At 40.0% G+C, this 20397-nt stretch overlaps 1 protein-coding gene across 1 annotated transcript in view; it reads right to left on the bottom strand.

Annotated features, from left to right (window-relative positions):
- The window catches only part of LOC309492160 (uncharacterized protein), a 129813-nt gene that overhangs the window by 7445 nt on the left and 101971 nt on the right, over positions 1–20397 (bottom strand). Inside the window, exon 3 of the mRNA XM_082161034.1 lies at positions 594–747. Coding sequence (XP_082017160.1) covers positions 594–747 — 154 coding nt within the window. The remainder of the gene's footprint in view (positions 1–593; positions 748–20397) is intronic.

Here is a 20397-nt window from a genome sequence, read left to right as displayed (position 1 = left end):
CCTATGATTACAACCACCATCATTTGAAGTGTCACACAATTCTGAAATTATCATACATTATGGGATTTTTTTCATTATTGATCGTAAATCGAACAGAGGTCAAAATTATCATACAAATACGATAATTATTGTACGTCTGGCAACACTGATCTCCACTTATAGCTGGTGTGTGGTGATGGTTTTAATAACCGTGAGTCTCGGGCTGGTTTGTCTTCTTCTGTGTGGTTTCTCTCCAGTGTGGATTCTCATGTGCCGTCTAAGATTTGGTTTTTGTGTGAAACTCTTCCCGCATTGATCACATGTGAACTGCTTCTCTCCAGTATGAACTCTCATGTGAATCTCAAGACTACATTTGGTTGTGAAACTCTTTCCACACTGAGTGCAGGGGAAAGATTTCTTGGCTCGTCTTTTTTTTTAAAATGTCTTTTTAGTCTCTGAGCGACTCAAAGGTTTTTCTCCAGGTTTGACATGATGTTTCTCCTCCACTTCACTCAGTTCTTCACTCTCCTCGCTCTCTTCCATCAGTTCTTCACTCTCCTCCTCCACTTCACTCAGTTCTTCATTCTCCTCCTTCACTTCACTCAGTTCTTCACTCTCCTCCTCCACTTCACTCAGTTCTTCACTCTCCTCCTTCACTTCAATCAGTTCTTCACTCTCCTCCTTCACTTCACTCAGTTCTTCACTCTCCTCCTCCACTTTACTCAGTTCTTCACTCTCCTCCTCCACTTTACTCAGTTCTTCACTCTCCTCGCTCTCTTCCATCAGGTCTGAAATGAAAGAAAAAAGTTTGATTGCATTTTCTAAGGATGCACTGAATGTTCGGCCACCGAAATTATTTGGCTGAAAATATCAACAACAGCACTTTCGGTGTTCGGTCGAATAAGTGAAAAGACAGAATAAATTTTACCGAACAATGACGCTTTTGATGACGCGATCAAATGGCAACCAGCATAGAGTGAATTATGAATCCAGCAAACACGTCGTCAGTGTGGAAGCATTTTAGAGTCTCAGAGAAAGACGCAAAAATGGCCGTTTGCAGACACTGTTCTGCTGAACTGTCGAAGGGTGCATCTGCAAAAACTTAGGCTACAGCACTATTTAGTGAAATTCAAGTCAACGTGGAGATCAAGTCAGAGATGCGTATGTTTAACGAGAATCTTCAAAAAGAGTATCAAGTTATAAATTATGCATAGTAAGTTGTGAAAAATAACTAATGTTGTATCGGGCTGAAGGACGCCCACCAGAAGCGACAGCACGCGATCCCGAATTCACTGCCTGAATGGTGAAATACTGACACACAGGTGCCAGTCAAACTGCCCATCATGTGGAGTATCTCACGTAAATACAGTCGGTTATAGCTTAACCGCTCGGTGAAAACCGGATATGTGTCAGTTAGTCAGTATACTGTATTACCGGTAGATCCAAGCATTTGGTCTTAAAATGACAGCAGCCTTAAATACCTGTCTGTGTCATATTCATGTTAATCAAACAACAACAGATGCACTTTTTTGTTGTAAGCATACAAACGATACATTCCGTCAGCAGTTAGTTATAGGCCTACTATAAGCGAAAAACCCTGTTCGGTATTCAGCCATCGGCCAAGTCTTTCATTACTTTCGGCTTCGGCAAAGAATTTTCATTTCGGTGCATCCCTAGCATTTTCAGCAAATCAAACAATTCAAAGAGAGAAATATGAAGTGAAAGGTCATAAAAGTGAGCCCTGATGTAATCACTTTTTACATTTTGTATTTTTGCCTGTTTATAAATTAATTATACGTCCCAAATACTAATGACTTACTTCTAGCTTCTGACCAAGGCTATATCTCTATACTAGTTTTACTTGATCTTTGTGCTGCGTTCGACACTATAGATCATAAAATACTTTTAGATCGATTACAAAACTACACTGGGTATTCAAGGACAGGCATTAGGGTGGTTTAGATTGTATCTATCAGGCCGTTACCATTTTGTGTACTTAAATGAGGAAGAATCTAAAATAATGTCAGCAAATTATGGAGTGCCTCAAGGCTCTGTGTTCGGCCCTCTGCTATTTTCAATATATATGCTGCCACTTGGTAATATTATTAAGAAAACATGGAATTAATTTTCCACTGTTATGCCGATGATACTCAGTTATATATTTCATCACGATCAGATAAATTCTCTAAATTGTATAACTTAAAGGTGAGCTAAGTAACTTTTTTTTACCTTAACTGAACAGCTTCGGAGTCATTGGAATGGTTATATTACTTATTTCGGGTTGAATGGTGGTCGTTTCGCACCCCCCTGGTGCCCGTGAGCGGAAAATACGCACTTGCAACTTTGAGCCGGCGGGCCGCCGCATCAGGAAGTCTCGCGTGATATCAGGTCTCGCGATGTAAACAATTGCTTTACGGCCAAAAGAAATCTGCTAAAATGCTGTCATTATTGCGCTCCCTCACGCTGTCCGAACCCGAATGAAGAAGATGTTTTAAAGAATGTCCCATCTGCTTTGATGTCGTTGATCTATAGCCTCTGGTGTCTGAGAATCACCAACGAGTTTTTACAACAGTGTTGTCAAATATCTATTCCGAAGCTGTGGGGGGAGCTCTAGAGAGAAACCTGCGAGCAAAAAGCGAGAATACAGCGAAGAAATCCCGAAGTTACTGAGTGCTGCTTTAACTGAATGTGTTAAAGATATAAAATATTGGATGACCTGTAATTTTATTCTATGAATTCAGCTAAGACAGAGGTATTACTTATTGGACCAAAAACCTGTACACAGAATCTCGTAGAATACAATTAGCATTTGGAAGGATGTCCTGTAACTCCATCCTCTACAGTTAATATTACGGTCTGTTTCCCAAAAGCATCGTAACTTAAGTAGCACTTAAAAATCATCGTAGATCTACGAGTGCTCTGGAGTAATCGTAAATCCTTAAGTGCCTCGTAAGAAGACAGAGTTATGAGGTCACCTGCAGGACAGGTGATTACACCTTTATTCAAGTGAAATGTGAATAAAGATGGCAAATGCTAATTGTATTAGAAAAAGATGGCAAATGCTAATTGTATTCTAGTTTCTCCAACCTCCCTCTACTGACCATTTGTTGAAAATCTGCAACCATTTCATAGTTGAACTGTTTATCTAAATGTGATGAAGTGCTTGAATGTTTCTAACATGAATGTTCTTCAGCATCATGAATGAATGAAGAATAAACACCAACCTCTTTGTTCTTCAGGATCTTCAGTGTGTTTCATTCTGCAGGGTTCTGGATCACTCCTGTTCTCACTGTCCTCTTTAAGTGTCAATTTACAGGATATCTGAAGACATCAGCATAATAAATGAGGTGAAAACAGGAACTATTGACATAATATAAAGAGTATTTTCAGCAGATCTGTTAATATTGATGAGCCTCAGACTATCAACACTTTATTCTGAGTGTTTGCTGTTAGAAACAATATTGTTATTTCTCACACTATGACATGGATCAATAACACATCAATAACACAAAAACAATCACTAATGACACTCATCTTCATCAACCACTACAGAGAAGTAATTACAGCAGCATAATATGTCCACATTAAGTTTGATCTTATGATAACTACTAGGGGTGGAACGGTACACAGAAGTCACGGTTCGGTTCATACCTCGGTTCAGACATCACGGTTCGGTACGAGTTCGGTACAATGGAGGGAAAAGCAAAACAAAAATGCAGAAGGCAATTTTTTTTTTTTGTGCATGTCTCAGGCTGTACCATAGTGTCATACAGTCTCTCCCCTGAGCTAGCAGCAACAGTCTGCCCTGAAGTGTGTAAAGTAAGATGTAAACAAAATAAGACAATCAGCTATAAAACTGAAAATAAAGTATCTCTTATTCATGTGCGGACACACGAGCGCGAGGGTGCGCGCGGCAAAAATGTCATCATTGCGGTGTGGGCGGTCGTGCGTGTTGGGTGCGCAAGGCCACATTTCGCGTGGCGGTGTGCAGTGCACGGTTTTTTAGCGCGCACGGCTCCGCATCCGAAGACGCACGACTTTAGAGCCGAATCTGGCAGAGCATGTACATCTCACAGCACCGGCACCCAGTTCTTGCGTCTAAATTAGTTGCTTAACGTACATTAACAAAATGAGCCGACAATAGCAGACATAAGCCCTTTAAATAAAAATAAATGGCCATGTTTTATAAAAAGGTTCACAAAACTAAATGCAAATGTTTAGAAATTATGTAAGATAACGTTAATTTTGTTGTAGGTTACGTTCTCATATCCATTTATTTATTTATTTTTCTAATGTCACAAGGAATAATCTGGTTTCCTTCCTCGATTATTTTGTAGTGTGGTTTTGGTGTACTAAAGTGTTGTTGTAGGCTACTAGAATAAACATTCACGAGTGTACCTTACCTCACCGCTGATTCCTGATGGACAGTTATACCGAGTCGCACCCTGTCGTTTCAAAGAATAGTACACCGGCGAACGCAAAGTATAAATGCCTCGTCCATTTGGGGAGGCGCGCGCGCGCGCGGTCTGTGGAGGCTCGCGCTGCGGAGGCTCGCGCAGTGGAGGCAGGCGAAAGTATAAACAAACCTATCTTAAGGCGGGGCTACAGATTAGGTGTCCCTAAAGAACCCGCGTATCTAACAGTAGTTCCGCATTACATTAATTAATTTGCATGCGAGTTATATTTATTTTTATACCGTGTATTCTCCGTGTAAATTCATGCACTGAACCGTGACGCCCGTACCGATTCGGTTCAATACGAATACATGTACCGTTCCACCCCTAATAACTACATTCACCACTATAAAGTAGTTAGATCATTAAAATAATAACATTTTATATGCACAGAAACTGAAAATGATCATACAACTTTTACAAATAAAGAGCACCACAAGCAGGGCAGAGCCTGGATGATTGAAACGCGGGACGGATGAATCAATGAGATTTCCTTGAAAACCACTCACAAATTTCGTCAGCACGTTCAGCACGCAATGCCTACCAGACCCGCGAAAACATTTCTTCTTTACATCATGCCGTTTCAAAGTTAGAAGCGGAAAGCTGTTTTTGTCATGTCTTTTCTTCCTTAACAAGCAGAAATGACCAATGACGACTTGAATTAAAATAAACAAACTGATTACTGAAGTTTTTGAACAGGATTAAACAGATACAGCGTACACACATGGAGTCAATCTCATTTCTCTTCTCTATCTTTTTCTATCTGCGCGCTCTCGCTCACTATGCATTATGGGTAGACTTTTCTTAAAGCTGAACAACCTTGTAAATGACAAAACTATTTCTGTTATTATTAAAGATAATTAAACATTTCTATTCTAATTAATTCACAACAGTTTTTGAGTGCAGTTCGTGAATTATTTTGTGCAGTACTTTTTTTTGACTGACAAGTTGCATTTATTGTTTCATGTGCCATTGTAATGATTAGGGCTGCACATATATCGAAAAATTATCGTTATCGCGATAATAGTATATGCGATAGCTGTATCGCAGAGAGGTGAGATAAATGAAATGTATTTTATGTGCCAAGCATTTGTGTATTGCATGCATAGGCTGTTTATCCAAATTTGACCAATCAGATGTGGCCTTACTATATTTAAACCCGCCTCCCCACTAGGTGTTATTATGCCATTGGCTAATCCTCCCCCAACATGGAAGAATTCCTCAAACTGCTCACCGAGGTTAGCATCCGTCAGCAACAAATAGTTGAGCACCTTGCCACCCACCAGGGTGAGAGCGGGCACGAACTCGTAGCGCTGCGTGCCGCTCAACACGTTCCGCTGCCGCTGGGGGATCCAACGGCCAGTCAGGTGGCGGAACGCGTTGTCATCGACCGTCTGCTTTGTGCTCTTCCCCGTTCACACCGACAGGCTGTCGGGATGAGGAACCCAAATACCACCCTGGATCTCGTTGAGGCCATCGAGTTGGCAGATCCTGAACGAACCTGGCTTGCTGGCTGCATTGTTCACAGCAATCTACCAGTTGGAGCTCCAGAAGCTGATGTCAGGGTCAACGGAAAGCCGTTTCGGGCCATCCTGGATTCCGGCAGTGCGGTAAGCCTGGTCCAGTCAAACATTCTGTCCCCACGTATGGAGTCTACAGTCTTCCTTCCTATAACCTGTGTCCACGGGGACACCCGACAAGTACCAGCTCGCAGAGTGACGATTTCGGTCGGCCCTGGGGCCTGGCCAGTAGGAGTGATGAAGGATCTTCCGGTTCCCGTGCCGCTCGGGAGAGACTGGCCCGGGTTTAACCGCCTACTGGCCGCTGCGCCGCCGCCTGTCAGCCGCCAAAGACAAAGACTGACTTGGGTACCTCGCCAGTGCCCCGTCCTTCTGGCCTCGGACAGCGGGAGGTGGGGGGTTGGGGGGGGGACTCATTCGCCAAGGAACAACGCGTAGATGACAGGCTGAAGCACTGTTGGACCCAGGTCCGTGTCATCGAGGACAAGGAAGTTCAGCCTGGCCCCCATCCTCTCCCACATTTTGTTGTCCAGAATGGCCTACTCTATTGTGTTGCTCAACGAAGAGGGGAGGAGAAATCGTTATTAGTCGTGCCGCACACAAGGACGGAAACCATTCTAGAACTCGCAAATTCACACCCCATGGCAGGATATTTGGGGGCCGCTAACACCATTCGCCGGATCTGCGACTGCTTCCACTGGCCGGGCCTGGAGGCTGAAGTAAAGTGGTTCTTCCAAGCCTGCCCGATTAGTTAGCTGACGTTGCCCAGGACGCCTCCCCCAGTCCGCTGATGGACCTCGGGATGGACCTTGTGGGACCACTGCCTAAGTCTGCCCGGGGACATGAACACATCCTGGTGATTGTCCACTATGCCACCCGGTATCCAGAAGCTGTCCCACTCCAAAAGTTCACCACCAAATCCGTCGCCCAGGAGCTCTTCAGCCGAGTCGGCATCCCAACAGAGATCCTGACTGATCAGGGTACCCCCTTTTATGTCCCGGCTAATGGCTGACCTTTGCAGGCTACTGCGGGTGAAACAGTTGAGGACGACTGTCTACCATCCCCAGACCAACAGCTTGGTGGAACGATTTAACCAGACACTAAAGCAGATGCTGAATGTGTGGTTGCGGAGGACAAGCGCGACTGGGACCTCATGATACCCTACGCCCTCTTCGGGATCCGCAAAGTTCCCCAGGCCTCAACTGGTTTCACCCCATTTAAGCTCCTCTTCGGCTAGCAACCCCGCGGCCTTCTGGATGTGGGGAAGGAAGCCTGGGAGCAACCGCCTGCAGCCCATCACTCTGTGGGGGACCACATGAAACAGATGGGGGAGAAGATTGACCGAGTAATGCCAGTGGTACGGGAGCATATGGTGAAAGCGCAGCAGGCCCAACAGCACCACTACAACCGAGCCGCCCAACCACAGGAATTCCAGCCCCGAGACAGAGTAATGGTCCTAGTCCCCAACGCTGCCTGTAAATTCCTGGCCACATGGCAGGGCCCCTATACGGTGCTGGAGAGAATTGGACCGGTTACTTATCGTGTGCGACAGACGGGAAGAAGGAGAGCAGAGCAGCTGTACCACATCAACCTCCTTGTGTCCGACTAGAGAACAACTCGCCGCCCTTGCCACCTCCGATCCCATTGGTAGACGTCAAGCCCCATCCCCAGCCCTTCAGCTGCCCAGAAGGCAGAGCTGCAGCACCTGATAGGTCAGTTCTCTGATGTGTTCTCTTCTCTTCCCGGGCAGACCACCATTCTGCAGCATGACATCTGCACGCCTCTAGGGGTCATCATCAGGCAGCGGCCCTACCGGGTCCCTGAGGCTTATCGGCAGGCTATTGAGGAGGAAGTACAACAGATGCTGAAGTTAGGGGTGATAGAACCTTCATGCAGCCCGTGGTCCAGCCCAGTCGTGATGGTCCCAAAGCCTAACGGCACCCTCCGCTTCTGCAATGACTTACGTCGCCTCAATGAGGTTTCTGGTTTCTGAGCTACTGGACCGGTTGGGGAGGGCCCAGTACATCTCAACGCTAGATCTCACCAAGAGCTACTGGCAGGTACCGCTCTCTGAAAATGCAAGGCCTAGTGGCCACTGGCAGTACCGGACCCTTCCGTTTGGCCTTCACAGGGCGCTGGCCACGTTCCAAAGAATGATGGACATCTTACTACGACCCCACTAGGCCTACACCGCCGCCTACCTTGATGACGTTGTGATCCACTCCGAGGCATGGGAGGATCACCTGGACCGTCTGCGGAGGGTGCTGTCGGAGCTCTGGAGGGCTGGGCTTACCACTAACCCACAAAAATGCCACCTCGCACTCTTCGAGACAAAATACATCGGTTTCCAGGTTGTTAGGGGTCTCATCTGACCGCAAGACAAAAAGGTTGAGGCAATCCGCTCAGCCCAGAGGCCTGAAACCAAGACCCAGGTAAGAGCATTCTTAGGGTTGGCGGGATATTATCTATCTCTTATCTCTTTTATTATCTATTATTTATCTCTTTTATAAATATATATTATTATTATATAGAAATTGACTGGCAAGATTACATTTGCAAGATAATTTCTTAATAGCAATAATAATAGCACGTGTACTTTCTTAATTTCTCCAGTACCGACAGCAGAACCGATAACGTCAGAGCTTATAGATCCAGCGGTCTTTCTTAATTCAGCACCGGGGCCCGTTTAATACCGGGTGTCGGTACCTGTCCCTAACTACAACACATCCTTAATTGTGTAATATCAGTTTTTTAGTTTAAGGGCAAAACAGTTTAACTGGCAGGAGGCGCGGTGGGGAACAGTTGAAACAAGTGTTAAATCTGGTCATAGGAAAACTAATTTTCTTCATAATATCAGGCTATTCAACTAGCAAACACGCAATATGACTTAACCCTCTGGAGTCTGAGCGGTTTTCTGGGCCCTGGAGGTGTTCTGACATGCTCTGACATTTGTGCTTTTTTCAGTTATTTATAAACATGTTAATGGCAAAGGTGTAAATTCACTCTATATAGCACAAACAGGGCTACCAAAATATGTGATCACCATGCATGTATATTTTTGAATTTTTAAAAGAATAATGTTTATGCGTGGTAATTGAAAAAAATAAAAATGAAAGTTGCTGAAATAAGACCACAAAACTCATAATAAATATGTGTCAATACGACTTTTGACTAATGGATGTTGTCGCTTTGAGTTCTGGCTTCAAAATTATGTGAAAATAGTCTTGCTTTATCGTTCACATAAAACAATACATTGAATTAAATTGATGTAAGGACAAAAGATATATTTAGAAGAAGACTTATATTTAAGATTTTGCTTACATCTATCTTGTAAATATGTTTTGCTATTTTATTAAAAAGGTTACAATTACAACAATAATTACAATTTCAACAATATTTCAAGTGTACTCTTTCTTTGTAAAAAAAAAAAAAAAGATTATAGGCCTACATTTTATCTATGTATTCATTAGTTTGAATATAGCCAACATTGGAACAGCTAACATCTTAGTTGATGACTTTATTTTTGACAAAAATAGTATTTTATATATATAGAAATTGCTAAACAAAAGCTTATTTGATGTGGCAGTATATTCTACAGTAAAAACTGTACCCAAATCTAGTCAACAAAATGTTGTCTTTCATATTTTGCCTGACTGTAACGTTGTTTTTATGAAATATTAGGGCATATAAATGTTAATTTGCAGTTTAATACGTTGCTTATACAAATAGCCTACATTTCGATTTTTACTCATCTCAGTATAGCAATACAGTTTGCTAAAACATCATCATTCATTCACACACGCGATTTAAATTTAAACTGTCTTTTAAACGGCATCTCTGCCGTTCATTCATTCATAAACAGAAACCCGATTCATGTGAGAAGGAAAAAAAACTTACAACAGTATTCCTCAGCTCGCTCCTCGATATACCCGCACTTCTGAGGTACATTTTCCATTATTATTATTCCTCTCAGCGCAGCGAGACGGTGTAAACAAGTAATGATCTGAATAAACTTGTGTTTTCTCGAGCTGATATGGGGGCGTTCACAGGTTTTGCGTGGATTGCCTCAGCCATTTGCGTTTGAATAGCGCGCTCTCCGTAGGCGGAGTCACATTACATTTGAATGAGTTGTAATGAGCTCGACTGGAATCGCTCTCTTTTAATACAGATTTCACAAGATGAGAATATTTGTTTTTTATCCCCTTAAACCCTAACCGTCCCGCCGGCGGGACGCCACCCCATGAAAAATATTCATAATCAAATTACTAAGCAACCACTGAATGATATGATACAGAATATAGGTATCATTTTATAGGTATCATCAGCTTTCCAATGCACCTATCCATTTTATTCAACTCATAACAGGCGCTGAGTTATTCCTTTAGAACGGAGTGTACCGCCGGAGGGCGCCACCTAGCTATGAAAAAATTAATTGTCATATTTTTCAAAACTACTGCATTGATGAACACAAAATAGGCATCATTTGAAAGCTTAGAGTCTGAACTTTACAATGAATGTAGCCATTATGATTATCTCCAAAGTAGTGCTGAGTTATTTGCTGATAAAATGAAAAAAAAAAATTATATAATTTATGAGTAAGGGGAAATTATTATGTACTGCAATGTGTCAAAAACATCATACAGCTCAGATAGTCATGTGTCATATGTCATTTGAAAGGTCTCATGGAGTAGAACACAACAAGCCTAATTGTTTTGGGCTTTGACTAAAACTTTTTTGTAAGTTAAGTCCTGCAAGACACATATGTAAATAATATACTGATGTGGCATTCACGTGGCGTTTTTCACTCGTAACTTAATGAAACACAGAACATTGCACATCCTTATTTAAAGCAGATTCTCACGATTAAAAAGAGCCTAAAGACACCATAATCCGTCACTCAGGTCTAAAGATATTCCTCGTTATGTTATAACACACAAAAAACAGCACAGATGCACATGAGTAAAAAAGGCGTTTTTGAGGGTAACTTCATGAAACATGCTCCGATCGTTAAAAATGGCACATCCTTATTTACAACAGGCTGTCACGATTAAAAAAAGACCAAAGTCACCATAATCCGTCACTCAGATCTAAAGATATCCCTCATAGAGTTATAACACATAACTCTACAGACACACATTAGCTAAGCTAAGTAAACAAATGTAGCTTTAAAGTAGCATTTAGGCTTTTAACTTCATGAAACATTCTCCGATCGTTAAAAATGGCACATCCTTATTTACAGCAGACTCTCACGATTAAAAAGAGACCAAAGTCACCATAATCCTTCACTCAGATCTAAAGATATCACTCATAGAGTTATACCACATAACCCTACAGACACACATTAGCTAAGCTAAGTAAACAAATGTAGTTACAAAGTGACGTGTAGGCTTATAACTTCATGAAACATAAACCGATCATTGTAAATTGCACATCCTTATTTACAGCAGACTCTCATGATTAAAAAGAGTCCAAAGTCACCAAAATCTGTCGCTTAGATCTAAAGATATCTCTCATAGAGTTCCTCATAAGCCCTGCAAACCCATAGGTACATAATATACTGATGTGACGTTTTTCACTGTAACTTCATGAAACACACTCCGATCGTTGATTATGAGACATCCGTCTTTACAGCAGGCTCTCATGATTAAAAAGAGACCAAAGACTCCAAAATCTGTCACTTAGATCTAAAGATATTCCTCATAGAGTTTCTCGTAAGCCCTGCAAGACCCATAGGTACATAATATACTGATGTGACGTTTTTCATTGTAACTTCAAGAAACATACTCCAATCGTTGAAAATGAGACATCCTTATGTCCAGCAGACTCTCACGATTAAAAAGAGACAAGAGTCACCATAATCCTTCACTCAGATCTAAAGATATCACTCATAGAGTTATACCACATAACCCTACAGACACACATTCACTAAGCTTAGTAAACAAATGTAGTTACAAAGTGACGTGTAGGCTTATAACTTCATGAAACATAAACCAATCGTTGAAAATGAGACATCCTTATGTCCAGCAGACTCTCACGATTAAAAAGAGACCAAAGTCACCATAATCCTTCACTCAGATCTAAAGATATCACTCATAGAGTTATACCACATAACCCCACAGACACACATTAGCTAAGCTAAGTAAACAAATGTAGTTACAAAGTGACGTGTAGGCTTATAACTTCATGAAACATACTCCGATCGTTGTAAATTGCACATCCTTATTTACAGCAGACTCTCACGATTAAAAAGAGACCAAAGTCACCATAATCCGTCAATTAGATCTAAAAATAGTCTATCCCTCATAGAATTCTTCATAAGCCCTGCAAGACCCATAGGTACATAATATACTGATGTGACGTTTATCACTGTAACTTCGTGAAACATAGTCTGATCGTTGCAAATGGCACATCCTTATTTACAGCAGACTCTCACGATTAAAAAGAGACCAAAGTCACCATAATCCTTCACTCAGATCTAAAGATATCACTCATAGAGTTATAACACATAACCCTACAGGCACACATTAGCTAAGCTAAGTAAACACATGTAGCTTCAAAGTGACGTGTAGGCTTATAACTTCATGAAACATTCTCCGATCGTTGAAAATGGCACAGCTGTCTTTACAGCAGACTCTCACGATTAAAAAGAGACCAAAGTCACCAAAATCCGTCACTTAGATCTAAAGATATCACTCATAGAGTTCCTCATAAGCCCTGCAAGATCCATATTTAAATAATATACTGATGTGACGTTTTTCACTGTAACTTCATGAAACGTACTCCGATCGTTGAAAATGAGACAACTTTATTTACAGCAGACTCTCACGATTAAAAAGAGACCAAAGTCACCATAATCCGTCGCTAAGATCTAAAGATATCACTCATAGAGTTATAACACATAACCCTACAGACACACATTAGCTAAGCTAAGTAAACAAATGTAGCTTCAAAGTGACGTGTAGGCTTATAACTTCATGAAACATACTCCGATCGTTGAAAATAGAACATCAGTACACTGGCTGTTACAGTCAGGCCTAGCAACGTGACACCATAGAGACACCTATATTTATATTTGAGCAAAATGATGAACCAATCGGGTGGTGCGCGCTGACGCGCTGCTCTTTGATACTAAAATAAGTTTGAGAAGCTATAACCAATGGTTGTTGGAGTTGGAACGAAAACAATGATAGGGCACGCCAATCACAGCATGCATGGAGACGCGAGTAGCCAATCTCATAGAGACGCGAGTCGCAACGCGTTTATATAAACGGTGAGTTTTGCCGCGGAGCGCACAACCTGAGGGGACGCAATCCAGTGCGGGAGCGCACTGCCACTTAGTGGACAAGCTTTGGTTTTTCATCAGTAGCAACATTTTATTCAGTCATAACATGGCTTATCAAAAGAGGTTTACTTTGGAACAAGTTTTGGAGCATTTAGACCAGGATGATCAAGAGGACCTTGAATCAGACTCTGAGAGCAGTATTGACTCCTATGAAGAGGATGCTTTTCTTCTGGGAATTGATCCTGTTGCTGAAAAGTAAGTAATAATTACATTTATTCTGTAAAATCAAGTAGATAGATTTATTGAAAAGTTTATTACAAAAGTACAACGTTTTTACAGTTGATAACTTTTTGACTGATACTGATTACTTTGACTGAAGTTTACTTATAGTGTGAGTCAGCTACTGATATTTTTATTGATAACTTTTTAGTCAGCTACTGATATTTTTATTGATAACATTTTAGTCAGCTACTGATATTTTTTTGATAACTTTTAGTCAGCTACTGCTATTTTCTTTTTAGTCAGCTACTGATATATTTATTTTTTTGATAACTTTTTAGCCAGCTACTAATATTTTTTGGATAACTTTTTAGTCAGCTACTGATATTTTTATTGATAACGTTTTAGTCAGCTACTGATATTTTTTGGATAACTTTTTAGTCAGCTACTGATATTTTTTGATAACCTTTGTCAGCTACTGAGATTTTCTTTTTAGTCAGCTACTGATATTTTTTTATAACTTTTTAGTCAGCTACTGATTTTTTCTTTTTAGTCAGCTACTGATATTTTTTGATAACTTTTTAGTCAGCTACTGATATTTTTTGATAACTTTTTAGTCAGCTACTGAGATTTTCTTTTTAGTCAGCTACTGATATTTTTTTGATAACTTTTGTCAGCTACTGAGATTTTCTTTTTAGTCAGCTACTGAGATTTTCTTTTTAGTCAGCTACTGATATTTTTTTGATTACTTTTTAGTCAGCTACTGATATTTTTTTGATAACTTTTTAGTCAGCTACTGTTATTTTTATTGATAACTTTTTAGTCAGCTACTGATATTTTTATTGATAACTTTTTAGTCAGCTACTGATATTTTTTGGATAACTTTTTAGTCAGCTAACTTAGGCCTACTGATATTTTTATTGATAACTTTTTAGTCAGCTACTGATATTTTTTGATAACTTTTTAGTCAGCTAACTTACTGATATTTTTATTGATAACTTTTTAGTCAGCTACTGATATTTTTTGATAACTTTTTAGTCAGCTAACTTACTGATATTTTTATTGATAACTTTTTAGTCAGCTACTGATATTTTTTTGATAACATTTTAGTCAGCTACTGTTATTTTTATTGATAACTTTTTAGTCAGCTAACTTACTGATATTTTTATTGATAACTTTTGTCAGCTACTGAGATTTTCTTTTTAGTCAGCTACTGAGATTTTCTTTTTAGTCAGCTACTGATATTTTCTTTTTAGTCAGCTACTGATATTTTCTTTTTAGTCAGCTACTGAGATTTTCTTTTTAGTCAGCTACTGATATTTTTTTGATAACTTTTTAGTCAGCTACTGTTATTTTTATTGATAACTTTTTAGTCAGCTACTGATATTTTTTGGATAACTTTTTAGTCAGCTACTGATATTTTTTGGATAACTTTTTAGTCAGCTACTGATATTTTTATTGATAACTTTTTAGTCAGCTACTGATATTTTTTGGATAACTTTTTAGTCAGCTACTGATATTTTTTGGATAACTTTTTAGTCAGCTACTGATATTTTTTGGATAACTTTTTAGTCAGCTAACTTAGGCCTACTGATATTTTTATTGATAACTTTTTAGTCAGCTACTGATATTTTTTGATAACTTTTTAGTCAGCTAACTTACTGATATTTTTATTGATAACTTTTTAGTCAGCCACTGATATTTTTTGATAACTTTTTAGTCAGCTAACTTACTGATATTTTTATTGATAACTTTTTAGTCAGCTACTGATATTTTTTTGATAACATTTTAGTCAGCTAACTTACTGATATTTTTATTGATAACTTTTGTCAGCTACTGAGATTTTCTTTTTAGTCAGCTACTGAGATTTTCTTTTTAGTCAGCTACTGATATTTTCTTTTTAGTCAGCTACTGATATTTTTTTGATAACTTTTTAGTCAGCTACTGTTATTTTTATTGATAACTTTTTAGTCAGCTACTGATATTTTTTGGATAACTTTTTAGTCAGCTAACTTAGGCCTACTGATATTTTTATTGATAACTTTTTAGTCAGCTACTGATATTTTTTGATAACTTTTTAGTCAGCTAACTTACTGATATTTTTATTGATAACTTTTTAGTCAGCTACTGATATTTTTTTGATAACATTTTAGTCAGCTAACTTACTGATATTTTTATTGATAACTTTTTAGTCAGCTACTGATATTTTTTTCATTGATAACTTTTTAGAGAGTCCTCTGATGAAGAGCAGCAGCCTCGGTGTGTCACTTCAAAAGCATCAACAGGACAAACATCGAATTCTCCTCCGCCCCCACAGAGCCTATCGTCAGGTGCCAGAGTAACCAGGAGCCGTGTTGGTTTGAGATCGTCCAGTGGCACCATACAACATGCCTCCAAACCAAGAAAAGTAACACAAAAAAGGTCAAGATCTGCTGTCCGTTCACAAGAAATGGACAAGTGGCACAGTCTTTCTGATGAAGATGAGGCACCACCAATGCACATCTTTGCCCCTAAACGGCCTCCTGGACCACAGCTGATTATGGATGAGCTGTATTCCCCAATCCAGCTATTTAACTTGTTTTTCAGTATGGCCTTGGAGATAGTAGCCAATACTAATGCGCACGCTGAAAAATTGTCCATGTCTGGGAAAAAAATGAAATGGCAAACTCTCACATTGGATGAGTTCAACCGTTACTTGGCGCTGGTCATTTACATGGGCCTTGTGAAGGTCAAAGAACTGAGCGACTACTGGTCCAAAAGGCTGGGTTATGATTTAAAATTCCCTCCATCAGTGATGTCACGAGATCGTTTCTTGTCGATTTCATGGGCCCTACATTTGTGCAATCTGAAGGGGGATGAGGAAAACCAACAGAAAAAGGGAACAGAAGAATATGACCCCCTTTTCAAAATAAAGCCAGTCTATACCGACCTCATCACTGCCTGCAAAACGCTGTATCATCCGAATCAGCATGTTTCCATTGATGAAAGGATGGTCGCAACCAAATCCCGCATTGGCCTTAAACAGTATATGAAGGCCAAGCCCACTAGGTGGGGCTTTAAGCTTTTTGTTCTGGCTGACTCACACACAGGCTATACATGGAATTTCTCTGTGTATGAGGGGAAAAGGGCCACCCAAAGCGACAAAGCCCTCAGTTATGACTCTGTCATGTCCCTGTTAGACTTTCCCCTGCTAGGCACTGGATACAAATTGTATGTTGACAATTTTTGCACAAGTCCAGAGCTGTTCAAAGACCTGGCAGGGCTACAAACGGGTGCATGTGGCACAGTCAGAACAAACAGGAAGGGCTTTCCAAAGGCCCGAGAAAACGACATGCCCAAAAAGGCAGAAAGGGGAACCATCAGGTGGCTAAGGAAGGATGGCCTTCTTTTTGTGAAATGGATGGACACAAGGGAGGTGGTCATGTGTTCATCCATGAACACCGCTTATGAAGGAGACACTGTGAACAGAAGAGTGAAGGTGGACCAGTGTCAGTGGGTGAGGAAGAGCATACCCATTCCTGGGTCTGTACTTGAGTACAATAAGTACATGGGAGGGGTTGATCAGTCAGATGCACTGATCAGTTACTACAGTGTGCAACACAAGACAAAGAAGTGGTACAAGAAGCTGTTCCAACATCTCTTGGACATTGCAATTGTGAATTCATTCATTCTACACAAGGAACAAATGATAGCCAAGTCTTTGCTGCCACTGACCCAGAAAACATTCCGGGAGAAACTCATGAAGGAGCTTCTTGAAGCAGCCCAACCTGAAACGAATCCACAACAGCCTGAGCCTTCACAAATGTGCATGCCTGCATATTGGCAAGAAGATGCCAACCAGGGACGCAAAAGGTGTCTGAGGTGCCACGCCAAAACACCCGTGTACTGCACGAAATGTAATGTGTCACTTTGCTTTGTGCCCTCCAGGAACTGTTTTCAGTACTGGCACATGAGCCCAAAAAATTGAGGAGACAAGAAATGTGCCAAGCACCAACTGATTCCAGGACTGGTACAAAAGCCCAAACAATTCCAGTTCCCACTCTTAAAAATAATTGTTGTTGTTTATAGTTATAAAAGTGTAATATTTCTGATTTTGTTTGTTTGGTGTTGTGTAAATAGTTGCTTATCAAGGAAAAAAAAAACAGAGAAATTAATTGAATCAATAAATTGGAGTTTTAATAAACACTTGGAAAGTGAAATCCAGCATGGTTGTACAATAAAATGACATAAATCGGAAAAACTTGTTTGGAGAGGTTTTTGGACACTCGACTAAACAAAAAGGCTTCCTTTGTTCCAAATGATGTAACTTTTGTTTACTTTATGCTATCACCATAAAATTGGATCCAGATGCAGAACACACATAGGGGAACATCACAAAAAAACTTCCTTCCTGAGTTATTGCATGTCAAATAAGAAAGATATGTCAAATTATTAAAACAATAAATAATATTTTTGTTTTTTATGAGCAGTTTCTCAGCATTAGATTATCCAAAAGTAATAAAAATTTATATTTTCTAAAAATATAAAAAGTTTTCTAACAGATGATACCTTCCTTTTGACTCTCCTCTCTATAGTTTTGGAGTTATGAGTCTTTAAATGTGTGCATGTCACTCAGAAAACAAGTTTTAAAAATGCCTTCCAGGTGTCAATGACTGAACAAAAGGCTCCCTTTGTTCCAAGTGCTGTAACTTTGGATTACTTTATGCTATCATCATAAAATAACGACCCAGACGCAGACCACACATAGGGGAACATCACAAAAAAATAATTATTTTGCTAACTTATTTCCTTCCTGAGTTATTGCATGTCAAATAAGAAAGATATGTAAAATTATGTTTTTGTTTTTTATGAGCAGTTTCTCAGCATTAGATTGTCCAAAAGTAATAAAAATGTATATTTTCTAAAAATATAAAAAGTTTTCTAACAGATGATACCTTCCTTTTGACTCTCCTCTCTATAGTTTTGGAGTTATGAGTCTTTAAATGTGTGCATGTCACTCAGAAAACAAGTTTTAAAAATGCCTTCCAGGTGTCAATGACTGAACAAAAGGCTCCCTTTGTTCCAAGTGCTGTAACTTTGGATTACTTTATGCTATCATCATAAAATAATGATCCAGACGCAGACCACACATAGGGGAACATCACAAAAAAAGAATTATTTTGCTACCTTATTTCCTTCCTGAGTTATTGCATGTCAAATAAGAAAGATATGTAAATTTATTAAAAAAATAAATAATATTTTTGTCTTATCAGCAGTTTCTCAGCATTAGATTGTCCAAATGTAATAAAAATGTATATATTCTAAAAATATAAAATGTTTTCTAACAGATGATACCTTCCTTTTGACTCTCCTCTCTATAGTTTTGGAGTTATGAGTCTTTAAATGTGTGCATGTCACTCAGAAAACAACAGTTTTAAAAATGTCAATGACTGAACAAAAGGCTCCCTTTGTTCCAAATGCTGTAACTTTGGATTACTTTATGCTATCATCATAAAATAACGATCCAAACGCAGAACACACATAGGGGAACATCACAAAAAAAGAATTATTTTGCTACCTTATTTCCTTCCTGAGTTATTGCATGTCAAATAAGAAAGATGTGTAAATTATATATATAAAAAGGTTGATTAGCTTATGTCAGCTACTTACATGTTCCAAACAAATTTCAGATTAAATTGCTACATTGTCAAACACACAGCCCCCATCATATATCAATATCACTTACGCCTACATCTTCAGGTGTCGCCGCCATTCCGTCCACTGTGCAGTGTTAACTGAATGACTGAACTCCGTCAGATACTTTGACTCCGTGCTTCCTGTAATGAGAGCTGTCAATCAAGGTACAAGGATGTCCCTGTGGGTGTGATTACGATGAAAGTGACCAATCATAAGAGGGTCAGTGCCCTCCTTGGTTTCCGCCCCCAAATTGTCAAAAGTCATGTAGACTCGAGGGAGCAGAAATCAGCTGAGCGAGCAGAAATCCACTGCGCGAGCAAAACAGCACTCCGCGAGCAGAAGCCCGCTGCGCGCGAGCAGGATTCCACTGTACAAGCAGAGTTAACCTATGAGAGTATGCCAGGCGCTCGCTCGCAGCTGCCTGTACACCTCTCGGTTGTTGAATTTGTGCGCGAGTACTTTTATCATGCCAGCTGAAGGTTCATTTTTGCGCGTGTGAAATAACATAATGTGCTCGTGAGCATGTCTTACACCCATAGGTTAAATTGGGCCGGAGCGCCGCCTCCTCGGGTCCACAACACACCATGCCGGAGCTCAGCTCCGTCTCCTTCAGCACCAAATATTGTTATTCCACTTGAATTATTTTTCATCTCCTGGTAAATACATGGCATATGAGACTAAATAATTAGCAAGACTACACAGAGACACCCAGGCTACATGGAATTATCAGACGTCCTAATGCATTAATCCCTGCGTTCTCTGGTTCAGCACCCCGCCAGAGAATGTCTAATATGGCGAGAAGTTTCACTCTCACTACACTTCCGGCTTCTGAACTGGTTGCAGTTCCACTCTGATTCCATATGAGGGCGCTCACAGGACGAGTGCAGAATGAATGGAGGTCAATGGCGGTATACCCCTCAAAATCCACTTTTCTCAGGATATAATTTTTTGTCTAGTAATTTGAATGTTGTATTCGAAAGGAGATGCAAAGAAATTACACATTGCTGGGTGTTAGATTTTTTAGAGTCACTTATTTGATTTAAAAAAGTCTTTCAAAATGTCAATGACGTCAGAATGCTGACGTCATTAGCAGAATGCTAGCGTGTTATGGGCAACAACAACTCAACCTGTAAGAAATCAAAACGACATAAGTACTCGTTCATTCAACTTTCGACCTAAAACCCATGTTGAACTTGCAAAATCTACAATCACATCTGAGATTTCTCAACGGCAATCGGGTGAAAGAGACAAATTTAGCCGTCTAGCC

Source organism: Leuciscus leuciscus (assembly GCF_965113295.1).
Source record: "Leuciscus leuciscus genome assembly, chromosome: 1".
Taxonomy (NCBI): Eukaryota; Metazoa; Chordata; class Actinopteri; order Cypriniformes; family Leuciscidae; genus Leuciscus; species Leuciscus leuciscus.
The sequence above is the reverse complement of the archived record's forward strand: the minus strand, read 5'-3'. Positions and strand labels throughout refer to the sequence as shown.